This window comes from Scylla paramamosain, chromosome 14 (assembly GCF_035594125.1).
Source record: "Scylla paramamosain isolate STU-SP2022 chromosome 14, ASM3559412v1, whole genome shotgun sequence".
NCBI classification, from domain to species: domain Eukaryota; kingdom Metazoa; phylum Arthropoda; class Malacostraca; order Decapoda; family Portunidae; genus Scylla; species Scylla paramamosain.
Window position 1 is genome coordinate 1096023 of NC_087164.1, and position 17517 is coordinate 1113539.

The window sequence follows — 17517 nt, forward strand, 5'->3', positions numbered from 1 at the left end:
CAGGAAGATCCTGAAACATCTTTCACTTAACAACCATCAAGGCCGCTCTAATGGTGATCTGGCTTTCCTTGCTGAGTCTTGGTCATCCTCTTTTAGGGATTTTGGCGAAACTTGCTGCTGCCTTAGACATATCAAAAGCTTTTGATAGAGTTTGGCACAAAGCTTTGATTTCCAAACTACCCTCCTACAGCTTCTGTTTTTTTTCTCTATAACTTCATCTCAAGTTTCCTTTCTGACTGTTCGATTGTTGCTGTGGTAGACAGTCACTGTTCTTCTTCTAAATCTATTCACAGTGGTGTTCCTCAGGGTTATGTCCTGTCACCTACTCTATTCCTATTATTTATCAGTGATCCTCTAAACCAAACTTCTTGTCCTATCCACTCCTACGCTGATGATACCACGCTGCATTTTTCCACGGCTTTTCCTAGACGTCCAACCCTTAAGGAAGTAAGTAGTTCATGCAGGGAAGCCACAGAATGCCTGACTTCTGATCTCTCTGAAATTTCTGATCAGGGCAGAACAAACTTAGTATTGTTCAATGCCTTAAAACTCAATTCCTCCATCTATCAACATGACAACCTTCCAGACAACTATCCCCTCTTCTTCAATGACACTCAATTGTCCCCCTCTTCTACGCCAAACATCCTCGGTCTGTTCTTCACTTATCTAAACTAGAAATCTCACATATCATCTCTAGCTAAAACAGCTTCTATGAAATTAAGTGTTCTGAGTTGTCCCTTCAGAAAGTAAACAGTTCATGCAGGGAAGTCACAGAATGCCTTTCTTCTGATCTCTCTAAAATTTATGATTGGGACAGAGCAAACTTAGTATTGTTCAATGCCTCAAAACTCAATTTTTCCATCTATCAACTCGACACAACCTTCCAGACAATTATCCCTTCTCCTTCATTGACATTAAACTGCCCCTCTCTTCTACATTGAACATGCTCAGTCACTTTTTTTCTTATAATCTAAACTGGAAACTTCACATCTCATCTCTAGCTAAAACAGCTTCTATGACGTTAGGTGTTCTGAGTCATCTCTGTCAGTCCATGTATGGAGTATGCTTCACATGTATGGGGCGTTCCATTCATACTGCTCTTTTAGACAGAGTGTACTCAAAAGTTTCTCATCTTACCAACTGCTCTTCTGATCTTGCTTACTGCATGCCTCCCCTCCTCCTGCAGCCTCGCTGCACAAGACTTTCTTCTGTCTTTCACCACTTCTGTTCACCTCTCTAATGCAAGAGTTAACCATTATTCTCAATCATTCTTCTTTTCTCTGGTAAACTCTAGAACTCCCTCCTTGCTTTAGTATTTCCACCTTCCTATGACTTGAACTCTTTCAAGAGGGAGGTTTCAAGACACTTATCCTGTAATTTCTGACTATGGCTTTGTACTCTGTTTGGAGACCGGCACTTCAGTGGATATTTTTTTTTATTACATTTTTTGTTGCTCTTGACCGGTCCCCCTCCTACATGGAAAAAAAAAAAAACATTCAAACCTTTTGTTTTACTTTAGATTATTTTTAATTGCTTACTTAAACTGATTTACATGTAAATATGAAGAATAAGCAAAAAATAAATAACCCCCCCAAAAAAAACTTATTAAGCCGGGCATTTTTTTATTTATTTATTTTTTCCAATCCCGGCTTCCCACCTCTCACCCAAGTCCACCCAAGTTGAAAACAATGTATGATCTCACTTGTATGTATGATTTGCCATCCAAAATCTGGAGGCACAGCACCACACCACTAACTACCTTAGTCTTTTGTGGTCACAGATATGTTGGGCTGCTGAGAAGCAACAGCAAAAAAACAGGAAATGAGGAGTGGTACACCGGCCTTTCCCTATACTTTCAGTGCTCAGTTGGTAATGTTTTGGGCAAAGATTCTACATTCTTATACGTTCCTTAGTGTGGACACTCGGCGCTGCATTCAACACTGCCATCTGCTTCATGCACTGCTGCACGAGACTCTTAGGAGCATCAAAGAATCACTGAGAAAAACTACCTGAAGATGAAATATGTTAGCTGTAAGAGACTTTCGCAGGGATGGAACCTTCATCAGGACATTGCGTCTTTCCAGTCACTGGAGGGAAACTTGGAAAGAATGGCAAGCAGAAAACTCTTCCACTCCGAACACCATCAGCGGAAATGCTGAAGACCAACTCTTCCCACTCTCAGTTTTGAAAGTTCCGCCAAAAGAACGTCTCTCTCTCTCTCTCTCTCTCTCTCTCTCTCTCTCTCTCTCTCTCTCTCTCTCTCTCTCTCTCTCTCTCTCTCTCTCTCTCTCTCTATATATATATATATATATATATATATATATATATATATATATATATATATATATATATATATATATATATATATATATATATATATATATATATATAATTGTAATTTTGCTTCCATTTCACAAGTCAGTAATCTGGTGTGTTGTAATAGATGAGTATCCATATGATCTGGTAAATTAGTTTAATTTGTCAGCCAAAAATAAATCAAGAGACGGTCATTTGGCAGACACAGTTGTTCGCTTGATAAGTTTTGGCGCGCTGGTGGTTGTGTTGACGTTTGAAAATTTGTTACCCATAGTTGTATCTTCAGTACCTTTAATGGACCAATAAGTAATCGGAAACTTCACCGGCTGAGGAAGGAGTTGACAGGTGAGGGAACAGCCGTGTAGGCAGAGTGGGACAGGGCTGTGACACTGACAGGGGCAATAGGCAGGCCCAGTGTGCTCCCTCACCCTGGGTCCCTTGCTTGTCATCCCAGGATTACTTTGCCTTCTGATGCCTCACTCTTGACGCACTGACAACCAGGATGAGCTGCAGTTATCATCTACATATGAATCCAAAAATTTTCACTCATTCCATTGTAGGCCCTAACCTGACCTTGCTCTTGCCCACTCAACCCCTCCTGTGCCCGAGGACTGCTCCCGCCTTCCCCCATCACGCCTGTGTTTGAATTTGATGTAGTAAAGGCACTGTAGTCATTCATGCAGTGCAGCAGTAGAGGTGTAGGTAAGGTGCTCCGGCCAAGGGCAGCAAAAAGGCAGAGGATTGGTATATTTTTACTCTTGCACCAGTCTATTCTGGATGACTTTTTTTTTTTTTTAGTTTTCAGCCTGCTTTAAATCAATCTGCATGTTGTTTTTCCCACAAATCATTAGTTTCTTTTTTTTCTTTTTTTTTTATCGTATTCCCCCAACCCCCCAAATCCCTCAAACAAACTTAGGAGTCTGTGGGGAATCAGGGGTTGTGGTGGGAGGTGGGAAGAAAAATAAGTGAAATATGGACGTTCAAAATTTTAAGGAAATTTATCTTACTATTACCCAACCTAACCGGGAGGGCTACACCCCCCCGGACCAACCTGCTAGGACAGGGGTTCTCAAGCTTTTGCAGGCTGGGGCCCCCTAAAGCTGGTTCAATGCAGTTGTCCCCCCACACCTCCCTGCACCATCCACTCAACCCCTCTCCCCAACTATGCCATCATAGATAGATAGAATCGGATAGATAGATAGAGAGCTCTTGCTGCATCTCCTTTGTACTAATAGCCATTGAGTCCTTGATTTTCTGTGATTTTTCCCCTCCCATCCTGTGCTCGTGCCTCCCAGGAAAGTGTCCACGCCCTCCAGTTGAGAACCACTGTGCTAGGACGTTAACCTAACCTAGCATAACCTAACCGAACCACAGGGGGCCCCTGGACCACCACCCCCCTAGGATGTTAACCTAACCTAGCAAGGGACTTCAAAAATTATACCATTATGCCTTACCAGTGTGGTATAGAGACTCAGGGTTATAGAGGTGGGTAGTTTGGCAGCTTCCTTAATAAACACATACAACCTCTTCTTTATGTCTGTATATCACATCTTAAACATTACTATTGATGAATATCCCACAAAGGGACTTTTTTCTTGAAAACTGGCACTGTTTGTTTCACCTCCCTCCACTGGGTAGCCACATTAATAAATAACAGCAAGCCTCTTTCAGAATGCCTGACATGTCTCTAAGACAAATGAAAAGTGTAACTGAACCTACCATGGAGTCATAATGGCCTCACAAGTGGCAGTGTATGATTGGAGGGATCAGCTGTATAGATACCATGAAATCCTAATATGCTGCTACTCGCAAATCCCATTTATAAACAAAAGAAAATAATTTCAGTGTTTATTCTTGACTGGTGCAGAGCTTGTTGAACTTAGAAAATGTCAGCCACATTAGACACAGGTCCCCAAATTTTTTAACATTTACAGCAAGGTCACCGAATCTTCTACATCACACATGAGTTTTGTGCTTGTATGTAAAGCAGATGTGATATTCAGATTAACCTTTTTTCTTTTTTTTCTTTTTTATCCCCCGACTCCCAATCAAAAACTAAAGTTTTGCAATAATAATGAATAGCAGATTAATATAAAATAGATGGAAATGTACCAGAAAAAAATAGTTTTGTCCTCACAAATAAGTAACACAGCAGTAACACTCACTGGCAATATTTCCTTGAGAGGTCTGGCTGGCATTTGCCTGTGGCTGCCAGCTGGCCGTCTCATACTACAAACTAACAAAACCAGCCTAACCTAACCAAACTAATCTAACCTAACTAAACTAACCTAACTTAATCAAACCAACCTAACCAAACTAACATAACCTAACTAAGCTAACTTCACCTAATCTAACTAAACTAATCTAATCAAATCAAACTAGCCTAACCTAACTAGCAAGGCTAAGAAATGAATATGAAGTCATTACCTTATTTATCTTCATAAAATCTTGCAATAACAAAGAAAACATCTGCTGCTGACAGACATCTTCCTCAGACTAATTGAAATATTTCAAATTGAGCTGCTTTTCCCTCCTCAGGAGGAAATAAAATGCAGTGATTGGCTAAGTTAATTGTTTTTTTTTTTTTTTTTTTTTTTCTCTCCTCCAGTGGCTGCATTCTCACTGTGACTAATTTTGCGCTTGTGCAACAGATGTGATGTACACATGCATGAATGAACACACCTTCACCGGGGAAGATCAGTGCCTGCCTGTCCATCACATGCGTGGATGTGTCCACTTGCTAGTGTTGGCATGGCAGTGAGCAAGCTTGTTTTCAAAAACAGATAAATATTTAAGAATTGCTGTTGGCAAATGAGAAGCTTTATATGATGAGAAGGGTAAGAAAAGCCATGGTGGGAGTAGTGCAAGAGTAAAAGAATACCAGAGGATCCACAAAAGGCATCCATTCCCAAAGAGTGAAGATGCATGGCATATTAAAACTAACTGCATCTAAACCAATCAGAAAAATCTTCAGTACTGAGCCTTGGCCTTTCTTAGATACCCAAAGTTAAGCTAACAGCTGTGTGTCAGTCTGTTGGCCATGTAACAATGAAGGGCTTCTGGCCATGTAACAATGAAGGGCTTCACAAAACTAGATCCTGGCACACATTATAACCTAACCTTAGCTCCTTTGATCACTCCCAAAGTTATGGTGACAGCTGTGTCTGTTAGAACCCCAGCATGGAATCCCTAATGTCCTGCTTGACCAGGACCACCTATTGTTATATTGCAACATGTTGGGCATTGTTGCTCAGAGTTCTGGGCTCAAACCTCAACATGATGCCTTTCCCCTAAAGCTTAGAGTTGAGGTCCCAGATTAATCATTCTGTATTTCCATTTACTGAGAGTGTCAGGTTAGGCTCTAGTTTGAAGTCATGCAAGTGGGAATGCCTTAATTTTATTTATTTTTATTATTATTAATTAATTAATTGATTGATTTTTTATGTAAGAGGGTCACTGATGAAGGCCAAAAAAAAAAGGCACACTCAAATGCCAGTCCCCAAAGCAACATCAGATAGAAGGATCAAGTAACAGAGGCTGAGTGTCTTCAGGTGATACATGACGTGTGGTGCATTGTGCTGGACCACAGCACAATGCACTGCCATTGTCTTGTTATTTATTTTGCTCTAAATCTACCTTATTTTGATGAATTTGAGCAAATATTGGAGTGATTATGTCACCCTCTCTCTCTCTCTCTCTCTCTCTCTCTCTCTCTCTCTCTCTCTCTCTCTCTCTCTCTCTCTCTCTCTCTCTCTCTCTCTCTCTCTCTCTCTCTCTCTCTCTCTCTCTCTCTCTCTCTCTCTCTCTCTATATATATATATAAGTTATCCTGTCTCACACTTGCACAGGGCTGCCAAGATGTACATCAAGTCAATAGTCATTGATGGATTCAAGAGTTATGGACAGCGGACAGAAATCAATGGTTTTGACCCTCTCTTCAATGCCATCACAGGCCTCAATGGGTCTGGCAAGTCTAATATTCTGGACTCCATCTGCTTTCTCCTCGGTATTACTAATCTCAGCCAGGTTAGCATACATTGCCTTTGTGTGTGTGTGTGTGTGTGTGTGTGTGTGTGTGTGTGTGTGTGTGTGTGTGTGTGTGTGTGTGTGTGTATGTGTGTGTTTACCTAGTTGTATTGTACAGGGAACAACCCAAAGTTCATTATATCCTGCCTCCGTAACCATATTTATCCAGTTTCTTTTTAAACATGTGTACACTGTTTGCCACAACCACCTCTTCCTTCAAAATCATTCCAAATTTCAATAGGTCTATACAGGAAGCTGTATTTCTTGATGTCGCTCGAATATCTACTCTTCTTTATTTTCTTTCCATACTTCCTCATCTGTCTGTCTCCCTCCTCCATCTTTGGTACCAACTCATTTCTGTATATTCTTTCTATATTGTTTAGTAATTTGTACATTGTTATCAGGTCTCCTCTTTCTCAACTCTCTTGTAGTGTTGGTAATCCCATCTCTTCAAGTCTTTCTTCATAGTTTAAGTCTTTCAATTCTGGCCCCATCTTTGTCGCTTTCCTCTGTATTCTTTCCAGTTTACATATATCTTTTTTTTTGTGTGGAGTCCAAACTACTGCTGCATATTCCAATTTACGTTGTATTATGCTTATTATAATTTTCATTATTTCCTTATCTAAATAGTCAAACACCACCCTAATGTTTGTTAACAATCTATATGTAGAGCTGAATATTCCATTTATGTGCCTTTCAGGTGATAGTGTGTCCTGGATCATTAGTCTCAAATCTTTCTCTTCATTACGAGTACTTTTTGTTATTATCTGTCCTCCCATTTTGTAATTCCATGAATCTCTTACTTTTTCCTGTTTCCAACGTGTGGCATTTTCTGGCATTAAATTCTAGTTTCCATCATTGGCTCCATGCATGTATCTTGTCCATATCCTTTTGTAACTCCTTGCAGTCATTTTTATCCTTTATTGTTTTAGTTATTTTGCATCATTAGCAAAAAAAAGTTTATATAACTATTTAGATCATGTTACATCATTTACATGTATTTGAAACTTCAACTTGACACAACCTTCCAAACAACTATCCCCTCTTCTTCACTGGCACTCAACTGTCCCTCTCATTTACATTGAACATCCTCAGTCTCTCCTTTTCTTATAATCTAAACTGGAAACTTGACATCTCATCTCTAGCTAAAACAGCTTCTATGAAGCTAGGCTTTCTAAGATGTCTCCTCCAGTTTTTCTCACCCCCATCTGCTACCTCTGTACAAGGGCCTTATCTGTCCATGTATGGAGTATGCTTCACATGTCTGGGGGATTCCACTCATACTACTCTTTTAGATAGGGTGGATTCAAAAGCTTTTTGTCTTATCAGTTCTCCTCTAACTGACTGTCTTCAGCCTCTTTCTCATCGCCACAGTGTTGCATTTCTTCGTACCTTCTACCACTGTTTTCATGCTTACTGCTCTTCTGATCTTACTAACTGCATGCCTCCCCTCCTCCCGTGGCCTCACTGCACAAGACTGTCTTTTTTCTCTCACCCCTATTCTGTCCACCTCTTTAATGTAAGAGTTAACCAGTATTCTCAATCATTCATCCCTTTCTCTGATAAACTCTAGAACTCTCTGCCTGCCTCTGTATTTCCACCTTCCTATGACTTGAATCCCTTCAAGAGGGAGGTTTCAAAACACTTATCCTTCAATTTTTGACTACCACTTTAGACCATTTTCTGGGACTGGCATATCAGTGTTTCTCTCTCTCTCTCTCTCTCTCTCTCTCTCTCTCTCTCTCTCTCTCTCTCTCTCTCTCTCTCTCTCTCTCTCTCTCTCTCTCTCTCTCTCTCTCTCTCTCTCTCTCTCTCTCTCTCTCTCTCTCTCTCTCTCTCTCTCTCTCTCTCTCTCTCTCTCTCTCTCTCTCTCTCTCTCTCCCCTTTGCTGGTGTCCCTCCTACATAAACAATAAATAAATGAATAAATAAATAAAAATAATAGGAGCCAACACAGATCCTTGTGGTACCCCACTTATCACTTTGTGCCAACTTGAATTAGTGTCTGATTACTTTTCTCATTTCCCTCTCTTGTAAATAATCATCCATCCATCTCAATGTTGCTCCCTTTAGTCCTTCATTCTCTGATTTCCACATGAGACTTGTGGGGAACTTTATCAAATGCTTTTTTGAGATCCAGGTATACTGCATCAACCCATCCGTCTCTCTCTTGCACTCCATCCATTCGTCCATCCATCCATTACTCTTTTATAAGAACTCAGAAGATTTGTGACAGGATCTCTCTTTCCTGAATCCAAATTCCTTTTCTGTAATTATCTTTTCATCTTTTAAATATTGCACCCATCTATCTTTAATTAATATTTCACAAAGCTTGCCTACAATACTTGTTAGTGACACTGGTCTGTAATCTAATGGTTCCATTTTATTTCCCCTTTTGTATACTGGGACTATTTAAGCTCTTCCATTCCCTTGGTACTTTTCCCTCTTTTAACAAGCTGTTAATTATATCCCATATGAGTTTTTCCATTTGTTCTCTGCATTCTTTTGATATCCATCCATTTACTAGTTCTGTCTCCCATTTTAAAATTGTTCATTCCTGTGCAATACTGTTTCCTCCTGTAGTACTATTTCTATTGTTACATGATCACTTCCCAGTGCACTCAGACAATGTATACTTGGTCTACTTTCTGGGCTTTTTGTAAACACAAAGTCCAATTGTGATGGTTCTTCTCTGCATCTTGTAGGCTTGTTCACCCATTGTCTCATTGTATTCGCCATCATGGTATGCATAAGTTGTTTGCTCCATGACCCAAAATTTTCTTTCACTTCCATCTTCTGCCAGTTATTTCCTTTAGTGTTGAAGTCATCTACTAAGAGCACTTTGTTACTTTTCCTTATCATTTCCATTATGCTATTTTTTATTTCTAGTTGCATAGTTTTAGATTTATTGGTCTCCCATGCATTAGTTTTTGGTAATACATATATCACAATAATTATCCTTTTTTCACTTCCTTTGATCTTAATCACAACACTCAAAGTTTCTGCCATTCCATCACCAAATTCCACTTCCTCAACAACAATATCCTCTTTTATTAATATTATCACTTGTCCTCCTCCCTTTCCTTTTCTGTCTCTCCTCCATGTACTATAACTTTCCTTCGCAAAAATCATCTTTATTTCCTCTTTTTAGTTTGGTTTCCGTCAAACATACCACATCTGGTTTATTGTTCTTTTAGGTAGTCTTTTAGTTCCAATAGGCTCAGCGCCAAACCATCTACATTTTATTAATTATTATCACTTGTCCTCCTCCCTTTCCTTTTCTGTCTCTCCTCCATGTACTATAACTTTCCTTCGCAAAAATAATCTTTATTTCCTCTTTTTAGTTTGGTTTCTGTCAAACATACCACATCTGGTTTATTGTTCTTTTAGATAGTCTTTTAGTTCCAATAGGCTCAGCGCCAAACCATCTACATTTGTATACATGATTTTTAAGCTTCTGCTAGGTGATCTTCTGTGGCATCTTTGTGCCACCAGTTGCTCACTTTCATCTCAACTTTTTAGATGAATCTCCTCTCTTGTTCCTATGTTCTCTCCTTGTTTTCTGACTGGACCTCTGCTCTCAACTCTTTCAGTTTACTTCTCTCTTCTTCGTTCATATCTCTTTTTATCCATTTTCCTTCATTCCTTCTACTTTTGTCAATTTTCCTGTTCTTTGTAACACATGTTCCACTGCTGTTTGTGGCATGAATGTTATTTTCATTGGTCGTACTTTCAATCCCATAAACCTCTTCAATTTGTTCAACTGTCTCCTCTCCATCCCCTGCCACTTCTGCTATAATTTCCTTAGTCCTTTTTGCCTCTTCTTTCTCTCTAGCTATTTTCATGGTTAGGTTCCTCTCCTTGACCCCAAATACCACCACACACATCTTTCTCTGTATTGTCTCTCACAAGATTACATTTTTCCTTTATTATTTTAAACACTTGTTTTTCCATATCCTTATTGTGTTCCTGTTGCTGTTGCCTTATTATCTCCTCCATATTCACCTTTTGTTGTTCTCTTCTTTCCAACTTTTGACTTCCTCTGTCACTAACTTACTTTTCCAACCTTAATCTCTCTCTTGTAAAGCTTTCTTTAACTCCTCCTCTTTCTTGAGTTTCTTGATTTCTTCACAGTACTTCTTGTTTAAGTCCACTATTTTTGTCACCTCTTCTCTCAGTTCTTTGCTTTCTTTTTCTCTTTCCATCTCCCTTTTCTTTATTATATCACTCTGTGTATGTGTTTGTGTTTGTCATTTTGTTTGTTTTTCACCCCCCCCCACCCATGATCCTTTGCTGGTCTCAGACTGATCTTTGCATAGGACTGAGACCACAAGTAATTGTGAATTTTGTGTGGTGGATCCATTTCCTTTAAATTAACATGTCCTAGGAGGAATGTCAGCTTCCTGGATAGTGAGAGATGTAGGAGGGGAAGGGAGATAGGCTGAGAGAAGAGTGCACTTGAGAGAGGCTCTGACAGACAGTGGCAAAGTGACCATTAATCTCGTGAGATGCCAGGTTTGGGCGTAAGAGTGAGGTACAGGAGAGAGTGGAAAGATGCCAGCAACTGACAGAGGGAAGCACCCCGTGTTTGAACTGCCTGATGCTTTGCAGGTGCGTGCCACAAACCTGCAAGAGTTGGTGTACAAGAATGGACAGGCAGGTATCACCAAGGCAACTGTCTCCATCACCTTTGACAACACAGACAAGAAGCAGAGTCCAATTGGTTATGACCACTACTCAGAGGTCACCATCACACGGCAGGTGAAGATTTTTATTTTGTTTGTTCATTTTTTACACTGAGGATAAAATAGAGTTAATTTCATATACCTAGTTGTCTTATTTATATATTTATTTGTTTGTTTATGTTTTGTCTGTGGCTGGACAAAAATCATATGGTGCCCTTCAGTGCATTGCATTACCTCCACTTGTTGACAGGAATGTTTCATAAGTTTTCCTTCCTTTACATAAGACTTTCCCAGTTTCTTGCTCTCTAAGAACCTTGATTTTCTCTCTCTCTCTCTCTCTCTCTCTCTCTCTCTCTCTCTCTCTCTCTCTCTCTCTCTCTCTCTCTCTCTCTCTCTCTCTCTCTCTCTCTCTCTCTCTCTCTCTCTCTCTCTCTCTCTCTCTCTCTCATGATGCTAGCTCTATACAGGGTCTTGTTTTCCAAATATGTTACTCTTTCTTGGGAAGCTCCTCTCATGTAGCACTTTAAAGAGGGTATGCAACACTTAAAACTTTTCTCTTTTATTCAATGACAAACTCTTTCTCTGAACTTCCACAATCCCTTGCAGTGATGTTTATTATGACACCTCCCATCACAACTTTGTGCGCAATGACTTAACCTGCTCTCGTGCCCACGCTCTTGAATCTTCCGAGTTTTCCACCATCTGGCTTCGACTACAGAGTCATTCTCATACTAAATTTATCTGTGCTGTATACCTCTCTCCTAACTCCTCTGACTATAAGAAATTCTTTGACTACTTAACTTCCAAAGTGGAGCACATTCTGACCCTCTTCCCTTTTGCAGAGATCTCCATTCTTGGAGACTTCAATGTTCACCACCAGCTTTGGCTTTCCTCTCCCTTCACTGACCATCCTGGTGAACTAGCCTACAACTTTGCTATCCTCCATGACCTAGAGCAATTGGTGCAACACCCTACTCGTATTCCTGACCGTCTTGGAGATACGCCCAACATTCTTGACCTTTTCCTGACCTCTAATCCTTCTGCTTATGCTGTCACCCTTTCTTCTCCGTTGGGCTCCTCCGATCACAATCTCATATCTTTATCTTGTCCTATCACTCCAATCCCTCCTCAGGATCCCCCTAAGCGAAGGTGCCTCTGGCGTTTTGCCTCTGCTAGTTGGGGGGACCTGAGGCGGTATTTTGCTGATTTTCCTTGGAATGACTACTGCTTCCGTGTCAGAGACCCGTCTTTGTGTGCTGAGCGCATAACAGAGGTGATAGTGTCTGGCATGGAGGCGTACATTCCTCACTCTTTTTCTCGTCCTAAACCTTCTAAACCTTGGTTTAACACAGCTTGTTCTCGTGCTATACATGATAGAGAGGTGGCCCACAAAAGGTACTTAAGCCTTCCTTCACCAGAATCTCATGCACTTTATATTTCTGCCCGGAACCATGCCAAGTCTGTTCTCCAACTAGCCAAAAACTCCTTCATTAACAGAAAATGTCAAAACCTTTCAAGATCTAACTCCCCTCGTGATTTCTGGCATCTAGCCAAAAATATCTCCAATAACTTTGCTTCTTCTTCTTTCCCTCCTCTACTTCAACCAGATGGCACCACTGCTATCACATCTATTTCTAAAGCTGAACTCTTTGCTCAAACCTTTGCTAAAAACTCTACCTTGGACGATTCTGGGCTTGTTCCTCCCTCTCCTCCACCCTCTGACTACTTCATGCCTCGTATTAAAATTCTTCGTAATGATGTTTTCCATGCCCTCGCTGGCCTAAACCCTCAGAAGGCTTATGGACCTGATGGGGTCCCTCCTATTGTTCTCCGAAACTGTGCCTCCGTGCTTGCACCTTGCCTAGTCAAACTCTTTCAGCTCTGTCTGTCAACATCTACCTTTCCTTCTTGCTGGAAGTTTGCCTACATTCAACCTGTTCCTAAAAAGGGTGACCGCTCTAATCCCTCAAACTACCGTCCTATTGCTTTAATTTCCTGCTTATCTAAAGTTTTTGAATCTATCCTCAACAGGAAGATTCTTAAACATCTATCACTTCACAACCTTCTATCTGATCGCCAGTATGGGTTCCGTCAAGGACGCTCTACTGGTGATCTTCTGGCTTTCCTTACTGAGTCTTGGTCATCCTCTTTTAGAGACTTTGGTGAAACTTTTGCTGTTGCCTTGGACATATCAAAAGCCTTTGATAGAGTCTGGCACAAAGCTTTGATTTCCAAACTACCCTCCTACGGTTTCTATCCTTCTCTCTGTAACTTCATCTCAAGTTTCCTTTCTGACCGTTCTATTGCTGCTGTGGTAGACGGTCACTGTTCTTCTCCTAAATCTATTAACTGTGGTGTTCCTCAGGGTTCTGTCCTGTCACCCACTCTCTTCTTATTATTCATTAATGATCTTCTAAACCAAACTTCTTGTCCTATCCACTCCTATGCTGATGATACCACCCTGCACTTTTCCACGTCTTTTCATAGACGTCCAACCCTTCAGGAGGTAAACATATCACGCAGGGAAGCCACAGAACGCCTGACTTCTGATCTTTCTAAAATTTCTGATTGGGGCAGAGCAAACTTGGTATTGTTCAATGCCTCAAAAACTCAATTCCTCCATCTATCAACTCGACACAATCTTCCAGACAACTATCCCCTCTTCTTCAATGACACTCAACTGTCCCCCTCTTCTACACTGAACATCCTCGGTCTGTCCTTTACTTATAATCTGAACTGGAAACTTCACATCTCATCTCTAGCTAAAACGGCTTCTATGAAGTTAGGTGTTCTGAGACGTCTCCGCCAGTTTTTCTCACCCCCCCAGCTGCTAACTCTGTACAAGGGCCTTATCCGTCCATGTATGGAGTATGCTTCACATGTCTGGGGGGGTTCCACTCATACTGCTGTTCTAGACAGGGTGGAATCAAAAGCTTTTCGTCTCATCAACTCCTCTCCTCTAACTGACTGTCTTCAGCCTCTCTCTCACCGCCGCAATGTTGCATCTCTTGCTGTCTTCTACCGCTATTTTCATGCTAACTGCTCTTCTGATCTTGCTAACTGCATGCCTCCCCTCCTTCCGCGGCCTCGCTGCACAAGACTTTCTTCTTTCTCTCACTCCTATTCTGTCCACCTCTCTAACGCAAGAGTTAACCAGTATTCTCAATCATTCATCCCTTTCTCTGGTAAACTCTGGAACTCCTTGCCTGCTTCTGTATTTCCACCTTCCTATGACTTGAATTCCTTCAAGAGGGAGGTTTCAAGACACTTATCCACCAATTTTTGACCACTGCTTTGACCCTTTTAGGGACTGGCATTTCAGTGGGCATTTTTTTTATTAGATTTTTGTTGCCCTTGGCCAGTATCCTTCCTACATAAAAAAAAAAAAAAAAAAAAAAAAAAACTTGGAAAATAAACAGAACAAACATGACATAAGTAATACACCTGATGTTGGTGCCATTGCAGGTTGTTATTGGTGGGCGCAACAAATACATGATCAATGGCAGCACAGTACAGAACAGCCGTGTGCAGGATTTCTTCCGCTCCGTGCAGCTCAATGTCAACAATCCACATTTTCTCATCATGCAGGGACGCATCACGAAGGTGCTCAGCATGAAGCCCCCTGAGGTGAGCGTGTGGCTCCTTGGGCTTTGTGATGTCTCTCTCCCCGTCCAACTTCAAATTCAGTTATCAGATGTTTGTATTCTCTCAATTACAGATATTACTGCTAAGTGTTATTATTCCATCCAGTGAGTTTTATTCAGTGTCCTGTATTATGACAACCTAATCACCATGGGCTTATTTCTTATTAATACAACTATTGCTGTGACTGTTGCCACATGTACACTTCACTTGATTTATAAGATCAAAATAGTAATGTTTTTATAAGGATTTATTTCTTGCTCTGTTGAAACACTTTGATATGGAATTCATCCTTTTTTTCTGTTTTAGTCAAGGACAATTCAAAGTTGTTGGTAGCACTATTAAACAATAAGAATAATCTGCAATTATTTTTAGAAATTGCAAATTTAGATAATTGGAAATTAGACAAGACATAGATATGTGGTATGTGACTTTGTGAGAATAAAAGTGGCAGCAGTTGAGTAACATGACAATTGACAGCGAGCATTGGCAGTGTATTATGTTTTCTTTGGCAGATCCTGGCCATGATAGAGGAGGCAGCTGGCACCCGTATGTATGAGGCCAAGAAACAGCAGGCAGAGAGGACCATTGAGAAGAAGGATGCAAAACTGCTGGAGATGAATACTGTGAGTGGAGAAGTTAACAAAGACAGAATTTGCACAGCTCTACTATCATGTCAGAGTCCTTTACCTGGTGGGCTTCCTAGTACCTGGGATTGACATCCCAGGTGCCCAGCTGAAGCTGCACTCTGCTGGTGTACCAGCTTCAATATTATGTGCTATATTCTTCACAGGTCTTTCACAATTAGCTGGGTAGTGCATCATGTGCAGCAAAAAAAAAAACATAAATTCATAAAGATGGTCACCAAGATGAGCAGAAAGGGATGCCTGGAAATCAGATACTTTTTTGGCTGAAACAACATTCTGGGAAGAGACTTTCAAAGTGTAATTTCTCTGACACCGAATTGCTTGCGTATATCTACAGTCTGCGCAAAAAGTTACTGCGTCACGGGAATGGTGTGGTAACTTTTTGCGTAGATTGGAATTCTCCCGCAAGAGAGCTGAGAGGGTACATTCTCCTCCTCACAGCATGGGTGGAGATGCTCCTCTGTATGGTATCAGTTGTTAAGGATAGCACATATATGGTACTGCCTTATTTCCTTTTCCTGCTTTCTGCCCTCATATTGTACTTCTGTTTTTACATGTCTTGTACGCCAGGGATGGAGTGCACTTATCATGCCAGGGTGTTTGGGTGTTGGCCGGAACACTCGAGCTGGTGGCAACTGCACTCCAGTGCTTTTTTCGTTAGACAAGAGGGAGGAAGGGGTTGTGAGGTCGAAATGAAGGACAAATTAGTTAAATCTAGAAAGGTAACTAGCTCAGAGGTGAGAAATAGCTTAAGTGTTTATTACACAAATTATAGAAGTATTTTGAATAAAATAGACTTGCTCAGAGGAATGGCATGTGTAGAGAACCTTGATATCACTGCTTTAACAGAAACTTTGTTAGATATGTCTGGAAAAGTATTTAATCCAGAGGTTAAGATAGATGGTTTTACACTATTCTATAAAGACAGGGAAATAAGGAGAGGAGGAGGCATTGCATTATACGTTAGGGACAATTTACAGTGTTGTATTAACAGTAGAATTAAAACAGATAGAAAAACAGCGTCGATAAGAGTAGATATTAAAGAAGTCAATAGTACTGGGATTAGTGTACAGGCCACCAAACGGTATAAAGGAAATTAACACCTCACTATGGCAGGAGATAAATAGAGTAGGCAGGTACAGTCAGGTATGTGCGGTAGGAGATTTTAGGAACAATGACTGGAGCCTGATGGTGGGTAACAGGGAAGCAGAGGAATTTCTTAAGGTAATTCTGGATAATTTCTTAAAACAGGTAGTCATAGAATCCACAAGGGGGAACAATATTCTAGATTTAATTCTTACTAACAGTGAGGAAGCAGTCACGCAGGTAGAGGTTGGAGGACAGCTAGGTAACGGTGGCATTGGTAAATTAGGTACAAATTAAAATGTGAGGAATCTTTTAGAAGCAAAAACACTTGTGAAATACATGACTTTAGGAGAGCAGATTTTGAGGGATTAAAAAGGTACCTCCAACGAGTTGACTGGCAACAGATGCAGGTTGAGGTCAGGTCTGGGACGGAGTTGAGAGAGATAAGGCAGGATGAGAGAGGTGTGAGGGTGTAGGACAAGAGGAGGGAAGATGTGTCTGTAAGGAGGAGAGGAGAGAGGGGGAGATATGTGTATGTTGGAGGGTCAGGTCATGCTGAGATGAGAGAGGTGAGGTCGAGGCGAGTAGATGAGGGAGTGGAGAGGATGGAATGGACCGAGATGTGAGGATTAGGTGAAGTAAATGTAGATGAGTTGTATAAATATTTTGTAGATAAATTGTATACAGGATAGTTAGCAAAAATCCCGTATAGAGCAATAAGATCACAGAAAAATTACCCTAAATGGATGACTGTGAAGTTAAAACACTATACAGGGCAGAAGAGAAGTATATGTAAGAGATTAAAGGCAGGGGTGGAGGTTTTTAAGTATAATGAATTAGAACAGTCAGGAGGTTAACGAGGAAAGCTAAGGGCAATTATGAATTAAAGCCAGACAAAGATGGACCCCAAGGGATTTTATCAGGTGTACAGGATGAAGAATAAGGATACTATAGGTCCATTAAAGGCAGCAGATGAGGAGCTGGTTAGTTCTGGGGAGGAGATTAGCAAAATTTTGAATGAGTATTTTCTAACTGTCTTCATCCAGGAAAACATGCAGGATATGCCAAATAGTGTGCAGATGTTTAGAGCAGATGAGAATGAGAAGCTGACAGATA

General features: G+C 40.7%; 1 protein-coding gene across 1 annotated transcript in view; it reads left to right on the top strand.

Annotated features, from left to right (window-relative positions):
• The first annotated feature begins 2520 nt into the window (after window positions 1-2520).
• LOC135106733 (structural maintenance of chromosomes protein 2-like) overlaps window positions 2521-17517 on the top strand; it is a 101559-nt gene continuing 86562 nt past the window's right edge. Inside the window, exons 1-5 of the mRNA XM_064015991.1 lie at window positions 2521-2661; window positions 6165-6342; window positions 10953-11102; window positions 14492-14653; window positions 15184-15294. Of these exons, the coding sequence (XP_063872061.1) occupies window positions 6175-6342; window positions 10953-11102; window positions 14492-14653; window positions 15184-15294 (591 nt within the window). The 5' untranslated portion in view covers window positions 2521-2661; window positions 6165-6174. The remainder of the gene's footprint in view (window positions 2662-6164; window positions 6343-10952; window positions 11103-14491; window positions 14654-15183; window positions 15295-17517) is intronic.